Here is an 18,240-nt window from a genome sequence, read left to right as displayed (position 1 = left end):
CCATTCAGCTGACTACACATTCAGCCAATCAGCCATTCAGCTGACTACACATTCAGCCAATCAGCCATTCAGCTGACGACACATACAACCACTGAAGCATTCAGTGAGGCCACGTGTAGTTGGTGGCACATGTAGTGGGCGCGTGTGTCGTGGACTCCTGGGCTGCCTGTATCCAGTATTCATGGTGAGTAAGACACGTGTGTCTGCCTCGCACACCTGTCTACCTGGTGTGGCTCAGTGCCAGTCTACCTGGTGTGGCTCAGTGCCAGTCTACCTGGTGTGGCTCAGTGCCAGTCTACCTGGTGTGGCTCAGTGCCAGTCTACCTGGTGTGGCTCTGTGCCAGTCTACCTGGTGTGGCTCTGTGCCAGTCTACCTGGTGTGGCTCAGTGCCAGTCTACCTGGTGTGGCTCTGTGCCAGTCTACATGGTGTGGCTCTGTGTCAGTCTACCTGGTGTGGCTCTGTGCCAGTCTACCTGGTGTGGCTCTGTGCCAGTCTACCTGGTGTGGCTCTGTGCCAGTCTACCTGGTGTGGCTCTGTGCCAGTCTACCTGGTGTGGCTCTGTGCCAGTCTACCTGGTGTGGCTCTGTGCCAGTCTACCTGGTGAGGCTCTGTGCCTTTCTACCTGGTGAGGCTCTGTGCCAGTCTACCTGGTGTGGCTCTGTGCCAGTCTACCTGGTGTGGCTCTGTGCCAGTCTACCTGGTGTGGCTCTGTGCCAGTCTACCTGGTGTGGCTCTGTGCCAGTCTACCTGGTGTGGCTCTGTGCCAGTCTACCTGGTGTGGCTCTGTGCCAGTCTACCTGGTGTGGCTCAGTGCCAGTCTACCTGGTGTGGCTCTGTGCCAGTCTACCTGGTGTGGCTCTGTGCCAGTCTACCTGGTGTGGCTCAGTGCCAGTCTACCTGGTGTGGCTCTGTGCCAGTCTACCTGGTGTGGCTCTGTGCCAGTCTACCTGGTGTGGCTCAGTGCCAGCCTACTCACGTGATAATTCCAATCACGTGACACAAGGATTATCACTGTAAATCCCCGTGTCATTGCACCAATCACGCGTGACGTGATCCGGTCGTTCGGGTAGAACGACCGGAAACTGGAGACGACTTGTTGGGAGGCCTGGTCGAGGACCGGGCCGCGGGGACGCTGAGCCTAGAAATCACAGCAAGATAACCACGTGCGGCAGCCTGTGTCTACTACACAACCACGCCCGCTAATATATGTCTGACCTGCGCTTGAAACAATACAGTAATCCCATTTATATTACTCAGTAATATATATTACAGAAATACGTGTGTTACATTGAGAATACGAACGAACATACAGGGTTAATCCACTCACTGATGTCCTAATACATTAACTTCCCGGGACTCGAACCGGAGTTTAAACGAAGCCACTGGAACATGGGGAAGGCTATGTACCCTTCTATTGATTTATCAGTAACTCGCTATGTCCTCTTTTTACTAAGTATTATGCAAGGCTGGCGCTGTGGGTCTTATCTGTCTCTACAAAGTGGTCCGGACGGAAGGCACTCCTCTTGAGATGGAGTCCAATGCTTCAGACATAATTCATCCAAGCTGATATATACCCATAGCGTATAGGAACGTTTGCATACATTATGAAACCTATAAAGAACACCAGTAGCTTCCCCGACAAGAGAGAGCAAGCTCAGCTTATCTGCCAAACACACATACACACAATCGCGTCTTGAGAGGCGGGACCAAAGAGTCGTGAGAGACGGGCGCAAAGAGCCAAAGCTCAACCCCCGCAAGCACAACTAGGCGAGTACAAGGGGCACACGCACTAGGGGACACAGGTGGAAACTGTGGCCCAAATGAGCCACAGAGATATTAGAAAGTAGTCGTATTAGGAGTAGTCTCCGTGGTGTAGTGGTAAGACACTAGCCTGGCGTTCCGCGAGCGCTTTGTCATGGGTTCGTATCCTGGCCGGGGAGGATTTACTGGACGCAAATCCTTAACTGTAGCCTCTGTTTAACGCAACAGTAAAATGTGTACTTGGTTGTAACAACGATTCTTCGCGGCGGGGATCGTATTCCAGGGACCTGCCCGAAACGCTACGCGTACTAGTGGCTGTACAAGAATGTAACAACTCTTGAATATATCTCAAAGAACTTTTTTTAGTGTCAGAGTGGTTGACAAATGGAATGCATTAGACAGTGATGTGGTGGAGGCTGACTCCATACACAGCTTCAAGTGTAGATATGATAGAGCCCAATAGGCTTAGGAACCTGTACACCAGTTCATTGACGGTTGAGAGGCGGGACCAAAGAGCCAGAGCTCAACCCCCGCAAGCACAAATAAGTGAGTACACACACACACACACACACCGTGTCAGCAAGGCGGACAGCCCGCCTGCTATATCATACAACCCTCACTATATTTCCATTTCTAAATATTTTCCCCCCCACTTACCCGACCTGTTCATCTTCTCTACTGTGTCCTTCCAAGCTCCAAACAAGGACAAAACAGGTGTCTCCCTGACGCCGCAACAATAACCCGAGTGCCTGGTTCGCTCTCCCGCCTCACAATCTGTGAGTTATAACACGGCCCTCCTCCCTCCTAGGTAAACAAAGGTTCATATTTGACTTCGTCTCAGTTTGTGTTCCTCTGTGATTGGTGTTTTACCGTCTTGATTGTTCACCCGTGTGTTGTTCACCCGTGTGTTGTTCACCCGTGTGTTGTTCACCCGTGTGTTGTTCACCCGTGTGTTGTTCACCCGTGTGTTGTTCACCCGTGTGTTGTTCACCCGTGTGTTGTTCACCCGTGTGTTGTTCACCCGTGTGTTGTTCACCCGTGTGTTGTTCACATGTGTATTGTTCACCCGTGTATTGTACACCCGTGATTTGTTCACCCGTGAGGTTGTTCACCCCGGGTAGGTGTGCTGACGGGTTTGTCCCCCGGTGTAAGGCCAAACAACCCCTCAGAGAGTTCGATGATTGTGAGTTATAACTCACATTTGTGAAGAATCGTCCTGCCTAGATAGCGTCCTCACCACCAGCAGGTGTAGCGTCACCTGTAGGCCGACACCTGCGTCTGATTACGATAATGGCGAGAGATATGGAGCGATAACGAGGTCCCAGCACAACCGTCCCTTCCTTATCCTTGTTCCTGCTTTGTTCTCTCTAACCTCTCCTCCTCTCTCCTTTATTATCTCTGTGCGGCTTTACCTCCCTCCCTTAGTGTACCTGTACCTCCCTCAGTGTACCTGTACCTCCCTTAGTGTACCTGTACCTCCCTTAGTGTACCTGTACCTCCCTTAGTGTACCTGTACCCCCCTTAGTGTACCTGTACCTCCCTTAGTGTACCTGTACCTCCCTTAGTGTACCTGTACCTCCCTCAGTCTACCTGTACCTCCCTTAGTGTACCTGTACCTCCCTTAGTGTACCTGTACCTCCCTTAGTGTACCTGTACCTCCCTTAGTGTACCTGTACCTCCCTCAGTGTACCTGTACCTCCCTTAGTGTACCTGTACCTCCCTTAGTGTATCTGTACCTCCCTCAGTGTACCTGTACCTCCTTTAGTGTACCTGTACCCCCCTTAGTGTACCTGTACCCCCCTTAGTGTACCTGTACCTCCTTTAGTGTACCTGTACCTCCCTCAGTGTACCTGTACCTCCCTCAGTGTACCTGTACCTCCCTCAGTGTACCTGTACCCCCCTTAGTGTACCTGTACCTCCCTTAGTGTACCTGTACCTCCCTTAGTGTACCTGTACCTCCCTTAGTGTACCTGTACCTCCCTCAGTGTACCTGTACCTCCCTCAGTGTACCTGTACCTCCCTTAGTGTACCTGTACCTCCCTTAGTGTATCTGTCCCTCCCTTAGTGTACCTGTACCTCCCTTAGTGTACCTGTACCTCCCTCAGTGTACATTTTTAATTAAAAATGACGTTGTATAAATGTATATATATGTCGGCTGTGTTATTTTGTTTCTATTAACTATTCTAGTAGAGCAGTGATAGCTGTTCTGAACATATATATTAAGTTATTACACATTATGCAAGTTAGAATTGTTTGACAAACTTTGCAAACATCACTGCCGATGTTTACGACAACTAGACAAAAATAATGAAATACGAAGACTAATAATTAAGAGCTTAGTGAATATGACATTGCACCGTGTGAGGTGGTTCGAGTTTCACTAATGGAATCCACAATCCGACCATGTTGGGACACGTACCAGTAGCAACTACTGTTAAAAATAGCGTGTGGTTATCCCCAAACATCTGGCCTCCAGCTTGTAGAGTTAGGCCTGTCATGAGCTATGGGAAAGCTTTCAGTCTACTACCAACAGGCAGAATGTATATACCCCAAACCCTCCCCCATCACCCCCAAACCCTCCCCCATCACCCCCAAACCCTCCCTCAGCACCCCCAACCCTCCCCCAGCACCCCCAACCCTCCCCCAGCACCACCAACCCTCCCCCAGCACCCCCAACCCTCTCCTAGCACCCCCAACCCTCTCCTAGCACCCCTAACCCTCCTCCAGCACCCCAGCCACTAACCTATGACTTGTCTTACCCCCAGGAGTGGCATGATTACAAGCTGAGATGGGACCCCGGCGACTATGGAGGCGTGGAGATGCTGTACGTGCCCTCGGAACACATCTGGCTGCCTGATATTGTCCTCTACAACAAGTGGGTGTTGTTGAACTCTTTTATAGTGCCTTGTGTCTTACACTGTGTACTACACTGTCTCATACTGTACTACACTGTCTCATACTGTACTACACTATCTCATACTGTACTACACTGTCTCATACTGTACTACACTGTCTCATACTGTACTACACTGTCTCATACTGTACTACACTGTCTCATACTGTACTACACTGCCCCATACTGTACTACACTGTCTCATACTGTACTACACTGTCTCATACTGTACTACACTGTCTCATACTGTACTACACTGTCTCATACTGTACTACACTGTCTCATACTGTACTACACTGCCCAATACTGTACAACACTGCCTCATACTGTACTACACTGCCTCATACTGTACTACACTGCTCCATACTGTACTACACTGCCCCATACTGTACTACACTGCCCCATACTGTACTGCTGTAATGAACCACGACTAACGGAAGCAGCGAACCACAGCTTTGGAAAGTAGTGAACCACACATGATAGATATCAAATAATATAGAAATGGGTCAACTATACCTGCCTTTAATTAAAGATTACACACAACAAGGGTCGAACCGATTCAAGTGTTTTCGACATATTTTCCCTAAATATTCCTCTTCAATATGTATCACTCCTGAATACATATAAGAGAGACATGTGTGTCCAGAATATATATATCCTGACTATAAGAGAGAACTAGTTACATATCACACTACATATCACACATGAGGTGATATCACATATCAAACTACATATCACCAGTTTCAACAAACTATGTTTATTAATAATAAAAAAAACGTGTATGAATTTCTAAGTGAATCTCTAAATTAGTTGGTGAAGTTGATAAGAAATTTAAATAAATTGGTTTTGGTAAAATAGAGATAAAGTTCCTACAGGAAAGAGCGGGGGAAATATTTCGCGAAGACAGAGATTGCGTGCATGTGTGAGACTTATTTTATCCTCCCTGGCGGCTTGTGGAATTAGGTTTTAGATACGAGAAGCCGGGGGCTGGCTTGGCGGACTGGGTGAAGCTTCAGGCTGGGTTGGTGGACTGGGTGAAGCCTCAGGCTGGGTTGGCGGACTGGGTGGAGCCTCAGGCTGGCTTGGCGGACTGGGTGAAGCTTCAGGCTGGGTTGGTGGACTGGGTGAAGCCTCAGGCTGGGTTGGTGGACTGGGTGAAGCTTCAGGCTGGGTTGGTGGACTGGGTGAAGCCTCAGGCTGGGTTGGTGGACTGGGTGAAGCTTCAGGCTGGGTTGGTGGACTGGGTGAAGCTTCAGGCTGGGTTGATGGACTGGGTGAAGCCTCAGGCTGGGTTGGTGGACTGGGTGAAGCCTCAGGCTGGGTTGGTGGACTGGGTGAAGCTTCAGGCTGGGTTGGTGGACTGGGTGAAGCCTCAGGCTGGGTTGGCGGACTGGGTGAAGCTTCAGGCTGGGTTGGTGGACTGGGTGAAGCCTCAGGCTGGGTTGGTGGACTGGGTGAAGCTTCAGGCTGGGTTGGTGGACTGGGTGAAGCTTCAGGCTGGGTTGATGGACTGGGTGAAGCCTCAGGCTGGGTTGGTGGACTGGGTGAAGCCTCAGGCTGGGTTGGTGGGCTGGGTGAAGCCTCAGGCTGGGTTGGTGGGCTGGGTGAAGCCTCAGGCTGGGTTGGTGGACTGGGTGAAGCCTCAGGCTGGGTTGGCGGACTGGGTGAAGCCTCAGGCTGGCTTGGCTGACTGGGTGAAGCCTCAGGCTGGGTTGGTGGGCTGGGTGAAGCCTCAGGCTGGGTTGGTGGACTGGGTGAAGCTTCAGGCTGGGTTGGTGGACTGGGTGAAGCTTCAGGCTGGGTTGGTGGACTGGGTGAAGCCTCAGGCTGGGTTGGTGGACTGGGTGAAGCCTCAGGCTGGGTTGGTGGACTGGGTGAAGCCTCAGGCTGGGTTGGTGGACTGGGTGAAGCCTCAGGCTGGGTTGGTGGACTGGGTGAAGCTTCAGGCTGGGTTGGTGGACTGGGTGAAGCCTCAGGCTGGGTTGGTGGACTGGGTGAAGCTTCAGGCTGGGTTGGTGGACTGGGTGAAGCCTCAGGCTGGGTTGGTGGACTGGGTGAAGCTTCAGGCTGGGTTGGTGGACTGGGTGAAGCTTCAGGCTGGGTTGATGGACTGGGTGAAGCCTCAGGCTGGGTTGGTGGACTGGGTGAAGCCTCAGGCTGGGTTGGTGGACTGGGTGAAGCTTCAGGCTGGGTTGGTGGACTGGGTGAAGCCTCAGGCTGGGTTGGCGGACTGGGTGAAGCTTCAGGCTGGGTTGGTGGACTGGGTGAAGCCTCAGGCTGGGTTGGTGGACTGGGTGAAGCTTCAGGCTGGGTTGGTGGACTGGGTGAAGCTTCAGGCTGGGTTGATGGACTGGGTGAAGCCTCAGGCTGGGTTGGTGGACTGGGTGAAGCCTCAGGCTGGGTTGGTGGGCTGGGTGAAGCCTCAGGCTGGGTTGGTGGGCTGGGTGAAGCCTCAGGCTGGGTTGGTGGACTGGGTGAAGCCTCAGGCTGGGTTGGCGGACTGGGTGAAGCCTCAGGCTGGCTTGGCTGACTGGGTGAAGCCTCAGGCTGGGTTGGTGGGCTGGGTGAAGCCTCAGGCTGGGTTGGTGGACTGGGTGAAGCTTCAGGCTGGGTTGGTGGACTGGGTGAAGCTTCAGGCTGGGTTGGTGGACTGGGTGAAGCCTCAGGCTGGGTTGGTGGACTGGGTGAAGCTTCAGGCTGGGTTGGTGGACTGGGTGAAGCTTCAGGCTGGGTTGGTGGACTGGGTGAAGCCTCAGGCTGGGTTGGTGGACTGGGTGAAGCCTCAGGCTGGGTTGGTGGACTGGGTGAAGCCTCAGGCTGGGTTGGTGGACTGGGTGAAGCCTCAGGCTGGGTTGGTGGACTGGGTGAAGCCTCAGGCTGGGTTGGTGGACTGGGTGAAGCTTCAGGCCGGGTTGGTGGACTGGGTGAAGCCTCAGGCTGGGTTGGTGGACTGGGTGAAGCCTCAGGCTGGGTTGGTGGACTGGGTGAAGCCTCAGGCTGGGTTGGTGGACTGGGTGAAGCCTCAGGCTGGGTTGGTGGACTGGGTGAAGCCTCAGGCTGGGTTGGTGGACTGGGTGAAGCCTCAGGCTGGGTTGGTGGACTGGGTGAAGCCTCAGGCTGGGTTGGTGGACTGGGTGAAGCTTCAGGCTGGGTTGGTGGACTGGGTGAAGCCTCAGGCTGGGTTGGTGGACTGGGTGAAGCCTCAGGCTGGGTTGGTGGACTGGGTGAAGCCTCAGGCTGGGTTGGTGGACTGGGTGAAGCCTCAGGCTGGGTTGGTGGACTGGGTGAAGCTTCAGGCTGGGTTGGTGGACTGGGTGAAGCTTCAGGCTGGGTTGGTGGACTGGGTGAAGCTTCAGGCTGGGTTGGTGGACTGGGTGAAGCTTCAGGCTGGGTTGGTGGACTGGGTGAAGCTTCAGGCTGGATTGGTGGACTGGGTGAAGCCTCAGGCTGGGTTGGTGGACTGGGTGAAGCTTCAGGCTGGGTTGGTGGACTGGGTGAAGCTTCAGGCTGGATTGGTGGACTGGGTGAAGCTTCAGGCTGGGTTGGTGGACTGGGTGAAGCTTCAGGCTGGGTTGGTGGACTGGGTGAAGCTTCAGGCTGGATTGGTGGACTGCATAAAGCCTCAGGCTGGGTTGGCGGACTGGATAAAGCTTCAGACTGGGTTGGTGGGCTGGGTGATGCTTCAGACTGGGTTGGTGGACTGGATAAAGCCTGAAGCTGGGTTGGTGGACTGGATAAAGCCTCAGGCTGGGTTGGCGGACTGGATAAAGCTTCAGGCTGGGTTGGCGGACTGGATAAAGCTTCAGGCTGGGTTGGAGGACTGGATAAAGCCTCAGGCTGGGTTGGTGGACTGGATAAAGCCACCCGTTGGGTTGGTGGACTGGATAAAGCCACCCGTTGGGTTGGTGGACTGGATAAAGCCACCCGTTGGGTTGGTGGACTGGATAAAGCGAGTAACGGTCAAACCCGCGATAGATTTGTGTTCTGCTCTCAAAGAAATGAACAAAACATGTTATGAGCCCAATCGCTTTCGGCGTCAAGAGATAAAGGAAATCTGCAGACTGAAACACTGAAGAGTTGAGGGGCTCAATAAATGAAAGATTTAAAAAAAGCTGAGAAAGTTGAAATATGAAAAAGATTTAAGAGACGAGAAGTTTAAGAAATGAGAGATCAAAAAAAGATCAAAAAGTTCCGGAATGGTAAAAGTTGTGTGTGTGACAGGTGGAGTTATTGAAGGTTGAGAGTGGCCAGTATAGTTGTGGCGGTGAGCCTCGAACGCCAGCCAGACTTCCTGCCGCCTGTTTCACCAAGCACCTTGACTCTCGGTATTGGTCGTCTTGTAAGGGAGGTCATGTTCTGCCTGTTGAAGCTACGTTTAGTTCCAAATGAGGCCGCTGTGGCTTCAGGTCGATGACGTAACTGCACACACGCCTGCCCAACACACCTGCCCTCACACACCTGCCCCACAGTCCTGCCCACACACCTCCCCAGCCCCGTGGGGCAGGGCGTGGGGGCAGGGCTCTATGCACCTCTCTGTGCTTGCTCCTTTTATTAATAAATAATTAATATCATTTTCATACAGATGATGCAGGTATGATACATTAGTAATTAGCTTCTAATTGTTTAACCTCTTAATTGATATTTAATAATACCGACAATTTGCTGGTATTGACACAACTTCTGATAAATTTGAAGGATAATATTTTCTATTATTTCTCTGTGGTTTTAGTCAACGTTAAGAATGTAAACATTTCAATAAATCATTATTCTTGAGGTTTTGAGGCAGTTAATAATTGTTACTCCTTTCCTTTCTTCTGATAATTACTTTCTTTCCTCTCACTCTCTTCTCTTCAACACTTTATCATCCCTGTATACTCTTCTTTACTATACTGTTATCGATAAGTTACATATGACTAACGTTTAATTATGTTGATTATAATATACTGGATATATCTTAGTGAGGCTTCTGATGGGGGGTCTGACATTATCTGAGGGCGATGGGGCAGGTTCCTCTCCCCCTTCCCATGGACGGAATGGGGAGGGGGAAGAACATTCTTTGATGGGAGGGAAGGATGGGAGCTGGTACCCATTCTAGGGAACTGCCAGTATCTAATTAAAAAGCTGGAAATCAAACCAATTGATAGTAAAACGTGGGTTGCCAATCCCGCAGAGTTTTGAACAATGTTTTGATGTTCGTTAGATCTCTCGTTGATTATAATGCCCTGCACTTAATTAATTTCCCCCCCTCTGTGTTGGACAAACTTGAAGTAGTACAGAATGAGGCCATGAGGATAATTCTTGGTGCCCCAAGATGCACAAGACTCATGGCGGGTGGCGAGTAGTGAGGGTGGCGAGTAGCGAGGGTGGCGCGTAGCGAGGGTGGCGAGTAGCGAAGGTGGCGAGTAGCGAAGGTGGCGAGTAAGCGAGGGGTGGTGAGTAGCGAGGGAGTAGCGAGGGTGGCGAGTAGCGAGGGTGGCGAGTAGCGAGGGTGGCGCGTAGCGAAGGTGGCGAGGGTGGCGCGTAGCGAGGGTGGCGCGTAGCGAGGGTGGCGAGTAGCGAAGGTGGCGAGTAGCGAAGGTGGCGAGTAGCGAAGGTGGCGCGTAGCGAGGGTGGCGCGTAGCGAAGGTGGCGAGGGTGGCGCGTAGCGAGGCTGGCGCGTAGCGAGGGTGGCGAGTAGCGAAGGTGGCGAGTAGCGAAGGTGGCGAGTAGCGAAGGTGGCGAGTAGCGAAGGTGGCGAGTAGCGAAGGTGGCGAGTAGCGAGGGTGGCGCGTAGCGAGGGTGGCGCGTAGCGAGGGTGGCGAGTAGCGAGGGTGGCGAGTAGCGAGGGGGTGGCGAGTAGCGAGGGGGTGGCGAGTAGCGACGAGTAGCGAGGGTGGCGAGTAGCGAAGGTGGCGAGTAGCGAAGGTGGCGAGTAGCGAGGGGTGGCGAGTAGCGAGGGGGTGGCGAGTAGCGACGAGTAGCGAGGGTGGCGAATAGCGAGGGTGGCGAGTAGCGAGGGTGGCGAGTAGCGAAGGTGGCGAGTAGCGAGGGTGGCGCGTAGCGAGGGTGGCGAGTAGCGAAGGTGGCGAGTAGCGAAGGTGGCGAGTAGCGAAGGTGGCGCGTAGCGAGGGTGGCGCGTAGCGAGGGTGGCGAGTAGCGAAGGTGGCGAGTAGCGAGGGTGGCGCGTAGCGAGGGTGGCGCGTAGCGAGGGTGGCGAGTAGCGAAGGTGGCGAGTAGCGAAGGTGGCGAGTAGCGAAGGTGGCGAGTAGCGAAGGTGGCGAGTAGCGAAGGTGGCGAGTAGCGAGGGGTGGCGAGTAGCGAGGGGGTGGCGAGTAGCGACGAGTAGCGAGGGTGGCGAGTAGCGAGGGTGGCGAGTAGCGAGGGGGTGGCGAGTAGCGAGTGTGGCGGGTGGCGAGTAGCGACGAGTAGCGAGGGTGGCGAGTAGCGAGGGTGGCGAGTAGCGAGGGGGGCGAGTAGTGAGGGGTGGCGAGTAGCGAAGGGTGGCGAGTAGCGAGGGTGGCGAGTAGCGAGGGGAGGCGAGTAGCGAGGGGTGGCGAGTAGCGAGGGGTGGCGAGGGTGGCGAGTAGCGAGGGGTGGCGAGTAGCGAGGGGTGGCGAGTAGCGAGGGGTGGCGAGTAGCGAGGGGTGGCGAGTTGCGAGGGGTGGCGAGTTGCGAGGGGTGGCGAGTAGCGAGGGAGGCGAGTAGCGAGGGGTGGCGAGTAGCGAGGGGTGGCGAGTAGCGAGGGGTGGCGAGTAGCAAGGGTGGCGAGTAGCGAGGGAGGCAGGAGGCGAGGGAGGCGAGCTGAGAACGTGACCTTCCATTACTGAGTAGTGTCTGGGTGGCTAAAGCTGAGAGCACCAAGACTGGCTGGTGTGGGAGTATGTGGGATGTGTGGGGGTATGTGGGGTGTGTTGGGAGGTGGTGGGGGTATGTAGAGTGTGTTGGGAGGTGGTGGGGGTATGTAGGGTGTGTTGGGAGGTGGTGGGGGTATGTAGAATGTGTTGGGAGGTGGTGGGGGTATGTAGAATGTGTTGGGAGGTGGTGGGGGTATGTAGGGTGTGTTGGGAGGTGGTGGGGGTATGTAGGGTGTGTTGGGAGGTGGTGGGGGTATGTAGGGTGTGTTGGGAGGTGGTGGGGGTATGTAGGGTGTGTTGGGAGGTGGTGGGGGTATGTAGGGTGTGTTGGGAGGTGGTGGGGGTATGTAGGGTGTGTTGGGAGGGGGTGGGGGTATGTAGGGTGTGTTGGGAGGTGGTGGGGGTATGTAGGGTGTGTTGGGAGGTGGTGGGGGTATGTAGAATGTGTTGGGAGGTGGTGGGGGTATGTAGGGTGTGTTGGGAGGTGGTGGGGGTATATGGGGTGTGTTGGGAGGTGGTGGGGGTATGTAGGGTGTGTTGGTGTGTAAATTCTACAATAAAATTAAGCACCAGTGGGAAACTAATCTTACCGTAAATAAAGTTACTATTAAACCATAAATTTTCCTTTATGACCAATTTATACGATGCACATGTACAGGTGTGACACCTGTACACATGTGTGAGCGTTATATTAGACTCTCAGGTGTGTGTGTGTGTGTATATGTGTATCTTCTATCCCCCTAACATTTCCATATGTGAAAATTGTATCAGTTATATGGAAGTTGTCGTGAAAAAGAACAGTAAATACCCCTGTGAGCTGTGAAGACTAGTACAACAGTACATAACCTGTCACTTGTCGCTCCTGTTAAACTATTCTATTGGAACTTCTTGTCGTCGTCTCACAAGAAAAAGAATATCCTCAGATATAATCGATAGGAACCTGACCTCTACCAACACTTAACTAGAAAATATATAGTTAACCATTAACTTCCTGCATAAGAAGTCCAGCAACTTGCTCATGGAAAAAACTCTCCCGACACTCGATGGAATGTCTTAAGATGTATGTCGTGAACACGTCTCCTTGTCAACTTGTAAACTTGTCAACCCGAACAATCTTAACAATCAAGAAAGCATCTTTCCAAGCACTTAATGCTCAAACCTCACGGGTCTATCAAAGCTAAGTTCTACATACAAACAGACCATCACTAGAAAAATATGCTAGCAACACCAGGATAATTGACAGATTCAACGACAATAGAAAAATTAGACGTGTTCGCAGCACTGCGCATCACCCACTCATCCTTTAACAGCCGGATTACACTTCTACCTGTCAACAAGACCAGTACAGAGAGCTGTCAGCTCACACTCCCAGCGTACCGCCTCGGACAGGCAGCCAGTGAAAATATGGTTCGAGATTAACCTGTCCCTATATTGTCAGGTCAGGTCCCTGTATTGTCAGGTCAGGTCCCTGTATTATCAGGTCAGGTCCCTGTATTATCAGGTCAGGTCCCTGTATTGTCAGGTCAGGTCCCTGTATTGTCCGGTCCCTGCATTGTCAGGTCAGGTCCCTGCATTGTCAGGTCAGGTCCCTGCATTGTCAGGTCAGGTCCCTGTATTGTCAGGTCAGGTCCCTGTATTGTCAGGTCAGGTCCCTGTATTGTTAGATCAGGTCCCTGTATTGTCAGGTCAGGTCAGGTCCCTGTATTGTCAGGTCAGGTCAGGTCCCTGTATTGTCAGGTCAGGTCCCTGTATTGTCAGGTCAGGTCCCTGTATTGTCCGGGATGGTCACAGGTCAGGTCCCTGTTGTGCAGGAGATGTTTACAAAACACCATCTTTAATGTGAATTTTGAATAGACAAAAGAACAAACACAAAAGGTAAGAGTAAAAGCGATTAGTGTAATCTTGTTTATAACGAGGGAGAGGTATTGACGGTGTAAGAAAAGAATTATCTAAAGTATATAGGTATTCAAGACTATTGGATTCTGCATTATTGTATTCGCAAGATCAGGAGCAGGAGCAAGATCTGGAGGATGAGGGTGATGGAGGAGCAAGAGCTGGAGGATGAGAGTGGAGGAGGAGGCGAGGACGATGGCAGAAGTAGGGACCTTCGGGTAAACAAACATATATCTTTCATGGCGAGGCGCAGTTATTATGGGGAGACGCGGCGCTGGAATTATCGTCTGTATCCGTTGAATAGCGGCGCTGGAATCATCACTTGGGGCTGTTGAAAAGCGCCGCTGGAATCATCGCTTGTAGAGGTTGAAAAGCGGCACTGGAATCATCGCTTGGAGCCGTTGAAAAGCGCCGCTGGAATCATCGCTTGTAGAGGTTGAAAAGCGGCGCTGGAATCATCGCTTGGAGCGTTGAATAGCGGCACTGGAATCATCACTTGGAGCCGTTGAAAAGCGGCGCTGGAATCATCGCTTGGAGCCGTTGAAAAGCGGCGCTGGGATCAATTAGAACAGTTGACAAACGCTGCTGCAATTATCATCTGGAACCGCTGAGAAACGGCGCTGGAATCATTGCCTGGAAATGAATCGCGTGCTTTTCGTAATTGGACGTGATTAAGACCAACTTGTTTGCATGGAAATGCACAAAAATTATGCTTGAAGAATTGCAGTGAATATTCATTAACTGCAGGCAGATGTAGTTTGTGAAGTATGCAAGCCATATTATACAAGGCACGTCGAAAATGTTCCAATTCACCTTGTAAATGTTACGAATGACTTTTCAAATATTCGATTGAAATTCGTAGGCATGTCGAGAGACTTCGTAAATATTTCGAGGTAGATCGAAGAAGCTTACGAAGGATGTGGGAGTACGAACTAGCGATTTAATGAAGCGAAACAACTCTCTTTCATCCTCCAGACAGAGACGGGTCTGCAACAGAGGCGAGACGGGTTTGCGACAGGGGCGAGACGGGTGTGCAACAGAGAACGCGCCTGAGACCGGAATGACCCACTCGGGGACACGAATGCGTTCATTTGCGTGAGTTATGTTCCTCGCCTCCCGGCCAGCAGTGGTCCCCGAGGAGAGGGAGCTCTTCTACGGAGAGACTGTAGAGCTTCTGCAGGAGGCGGCAGTACACGGATGCCCCTGGGAACGCTGCTGCTGCGGTAGGGAAGGGAAGGGAGTGTAAAATCGTCGCAGAATGCTTTAACCAACCACAGAGGTGCTTTCCGGCCATAATCTTGTACCTGGAAAATAAAGGAACCATTGGGTGACTGGAATAATAATAAAGATGGCCATTTGTGATTTTATAAACACGCACTATGCGTACTGTTAGTACCCATGGGTACTGTGTGGGTACGTGTGGGGAAGGGGTCATAGCTGGGTGTTGCAGGAGGGAATGTGTGTGTGCGTGTGTGTGTGTGTGCGTGCGTGCGTGCGTGCATGCACGTGCGTGTTGACATGCTGCAAAACACGGACCGCTGCCCACCAGTCATGCCAGAATAAGCCTGAGTTGATTGCTTCAACATCTGGCAGTGTGTCGTCATCAGGTGGTGCCAGGCCCCGTCCCCCCAGGAAACACATACGTGGTGGATACGTATTCCGCACGTATCCACCACGTATTCCCCACGTATCCACCACGTATTCCCCACGTATCCACCAGGTATCCCCCCACGTATTCCCCACGTATCCACCACGTATTCCCCACGTATCCCCCACGTATCCACCACGTATTCACCACGTATTCCCCACGTATCCCCTACGTATCCACCACGTATCCACCACGTATCGCTGCTAGTTATCCACTTGTACAAGGCTCGCTAAGTAACAGCGGACACAGTATAGCTATGACCTGTATCAGTAAGACTTTTAATAGGGAAAGTCAATACTAGTGAAGTCAGTTAGAAGTGAAATCAGCTGACAGTGAAGCAAGAAGCTGACTTTTCTTCATATTTCACGGCCATTGAATACAATATTTTTTTGTTAGCGCTGATATTAATGACGTGATATCAGCACGTGATATCAGCACTGATATTAATGACGTGATATCAGCACTGATATTAATGACGTGATATCTGCAGTTATAGCGCCGCACGTGTCAGTTGCTGGCGTTGTTAATATGTTGTTAATGGCATGTTAGAGTGTGGGGGTAGTGGATTAGTGTGTAGTGTTGACCAAACCACACCCTAGAAAATGAATCGACTTGAGAATGGTACAGGACGGACCGAAACGTCGTCGTCCCTTCATTTTCCAGTGTGTGGTCTGGTCAACATATTTCAGCCACGTTATTGTGACTCCTCGTCTGCTTAGTGTGTAGAGTTAATGGGTCGTGTGTAGTGTAATGTTAGAGAGTAATATCTAATAGTAGAGAGTAATGTCCTGATCAACAAGCAGTGATCAACAGATCAAGCTGAACTATTTAATGGTTTCTGGCTAACTATCCAGCAGTCGACAATGGCACAATCCAACCCTCTTACGTAATCAATTATATGCATATTTTCACGTATATGTATATTTTCCAGTATATGTATATTTCATCACATGCATATATTGCCAAGCCTCAAATTGGTTGAGAGGAGCGACTGCCCAATCACATCAGCCATACGGTCAATATCTCTATGTAATAAAATCAGGATGAGGTGATTGGCGCTGGCTCCCCCCCCCCCTTGATGCCAATTCGGTCGTTTAAACTCTGGATTATGAGTTTGTATCGTGGCAGCAACAGGCGGGGGTTTGTTTACAACTCTGTGGGGTGATTAATTACACTGTGATGGTGCGGTAAAGGTACCGGGGAAAGGCAGTAGAGGGCAGGGTAATGGTAGGGGAGGGCAGGGTAATGGTAGGGGAGGGCAGGGTAATGGTAGGAGAGGGCAGGGTAATGGTAGGGGAGGGCAGGTTAATGGTAGGGGAGGGCAGGGTAATGGTAGGGGAGGGCAGGGTAATGGTAGGAGAGGGCAGGGTAATGGTAGGAGAGGGCAGGGTAATGGTAGGGAGAGGGCAGGGTAATGGTAGGGGAGGGCAGGGTAATGGTAGGGGATGGCAAGGTAATGGTAGGGGAGGGCAGGGTAATGGTAGGGGAGGGCAGGGTAATGGTAGGGGAGGGCAGGGTAATGGTAGGGGAGGGCAAGGTAATGGTAGGGGAGGGCAGGGTAATGGTAGGGGAGAGCAGGGTAATGGTAGGGGAGGGCAGGGTAATGGTAGGGGAGGGCAGGGTAATGGTAGGGGATGGCAGGGTAATGGTAGGGGAGGGCAGGGTAATGGTAGGGGAGGGCAGGGTAATGGTAGGGGAGGGCAGGGTAATGGTAGGGGAGGGCAGGGTAATGGTAGGGGAGGGCAGGGTAATGGTAGGGAGAGGGCAGGGTAATGGTAGGGGAGGGCAGGGTAATGGTAGGGGAGGGCAGGGTAATGGTAGGGGAGGGCAGGGTAATGGTAGGGGAGGGCAAGGGTAATGGTAGGGGAGGGCAGGGTAATGGTTGGGGAGGGCAGGGTAATGGTAGGGGAGGGCAGGGTAATGGTAGGGGAGGGCAGGGTAATGGTTGGGGAGGGCAGGGTAATGGTAGGGGAGGGCAGGGTAATGGTAGGGGAGGGCAGGGTAATGGTAGGGGAGGGCAGGGTAATGGTAGGGGAGGGCAGGGTAATGGTAGGGGAGGGCAGGGTAATGGTAGGGGAGGGCAGGGTAATGGTAGGGGAGGGCAGGGTAATGGTAGGGGAGGGCAGGGTAATGGTAGGGGAGGGCAGGGTAATGGTAGGGGAGGGCAGGGTAATGGTAGGGGAGAGGCAGGGTAATGGTAGGGGAGGGCAGGGTAATGGTAGGGGACGGCAGGGTAATGGTAGGGGAGAGCAGGGTAATGGTAGGGGATGGCAGGGTAATGGTAGGGGAGGGCAGGGTAATGATAGGGTAGGGCAGGGTAATGGTAGGGGAGGGCAGGGTAATGGTAGGGGAGGGTAGGATAATGGTAGGGTAGGACAGGATAATGGTAGGGGAAGGCAGGATAATGGTAGGGTAGGGCAGGATAATGGCAGGGGAACCTCCAGGTTCCAGGCTTCAGTGGAACCTGGAACCCCCAGACACCAGACCAAGGACGCCAGGAGGGGCCTGGAACCCCCAGACACCAGACCAAGGACGCCAGGAGGGGCCTGGAACCCCAGACACCAGACCAAGGACGCCAGGAGGGGCCTGGAACCCCAGACACCAGACCAAGGACGCCAGGAGGGGCCTGGAACCCCAGACACAGGAGGACCAAGAAAGCGAGAGGGAGAGAAGATGGTCGTAGAATGACAGGAAGAGGGGAAGACCCAAGCACTAAAGATGAATGAAAAAGGGGGAGTGAAGGAAAAGGAAAAGGGAAGGAAGACACAAAAATGGAATGGGGTGGTGTAAGGGGGTAGCAGATGAAGGACTGTATGTAGGGAATAATTGTGCTTGCGGGGGTTGAGCCCTGGCTCTTTGGTCCCGCCTCTCAACTCATATTCCTCCTGTTTGTCTCCCGTTCTCTATATCGGGATTACATTAGCCGTCTTCCAAATTTTTGGCAGTTCTCCTGTTACCAGTGAGATGTTATACACCATTGAGGGTGGTAAAAGCAGTGTTTCTGCTCCTTCTTTTAGTACCCATGGTGAGATACAGTCTGAGCCTATAGCTTCCTTACCTCCCCCACACTGGTAATCTCAAACTTCTTCAGTGGCTCCTGGTTAAATATTCTCTCTCTTAGTTCAGGAACGTGTCCTTGCTCTAGTGTGAAGACCTCCTGGAATTTCTTATTTGAGTTTCTCACACATATCCGTGTCATTTATAGTGACA

The 18,240-nt window shown here is 52.3% G+C and overlaps 1 protein-coding gene across 2 annotated transcripts in view; it reads left to right on the top strand.

The window, feature by feature from the left end:
* The window catches only part of nAChRbeta2 (nicotinic acetylcholine receptor beta2), a 230,573-nt gene that overhangs the window by 69,742 nt on the left and 142,591 nt on the right, over nucleotides 1-18,240 (top strand). For both annotated transcript variants that reach the window (XR_006772946.2, XM_045743586.2), the window contains exon 4: nucleotides 4,529-4,638. Coding sequence is in view for 1 of the 2 variants with exons in the window: in XM_045743586.2 (XP_045599542.1) it covers nucleotides 4,529-4,638 (110 nt within the window). In the remaining variant the exon portion in view is untranslated. The remainder of the gene's footprint in view (nucleotides 1-4,528; nucleotides 4,639-18,240) is intronic.

The sequence above is a fragment of the Procambarus clarkii genome, chromosome 31, assembly GCF_040958095.1.
Source record: "Procambarus clarkii isolate CNS0578487 chromosome 31, FALCON_Pclarkii_2.0, whole genome shotgun sequence".
Classification (NCBI taxonomy): domain Eukaryota; kingdom Metazoa; phylum Arthropoda; class Malacostraca; order Decapoda; family Cambaridae; genus Procambarus; species Procambarus clarkii.
Note: the sequence above shows the minus strand (reverse complement) of the source record. Positions and strands in the feature narration are given on the sequence as shown.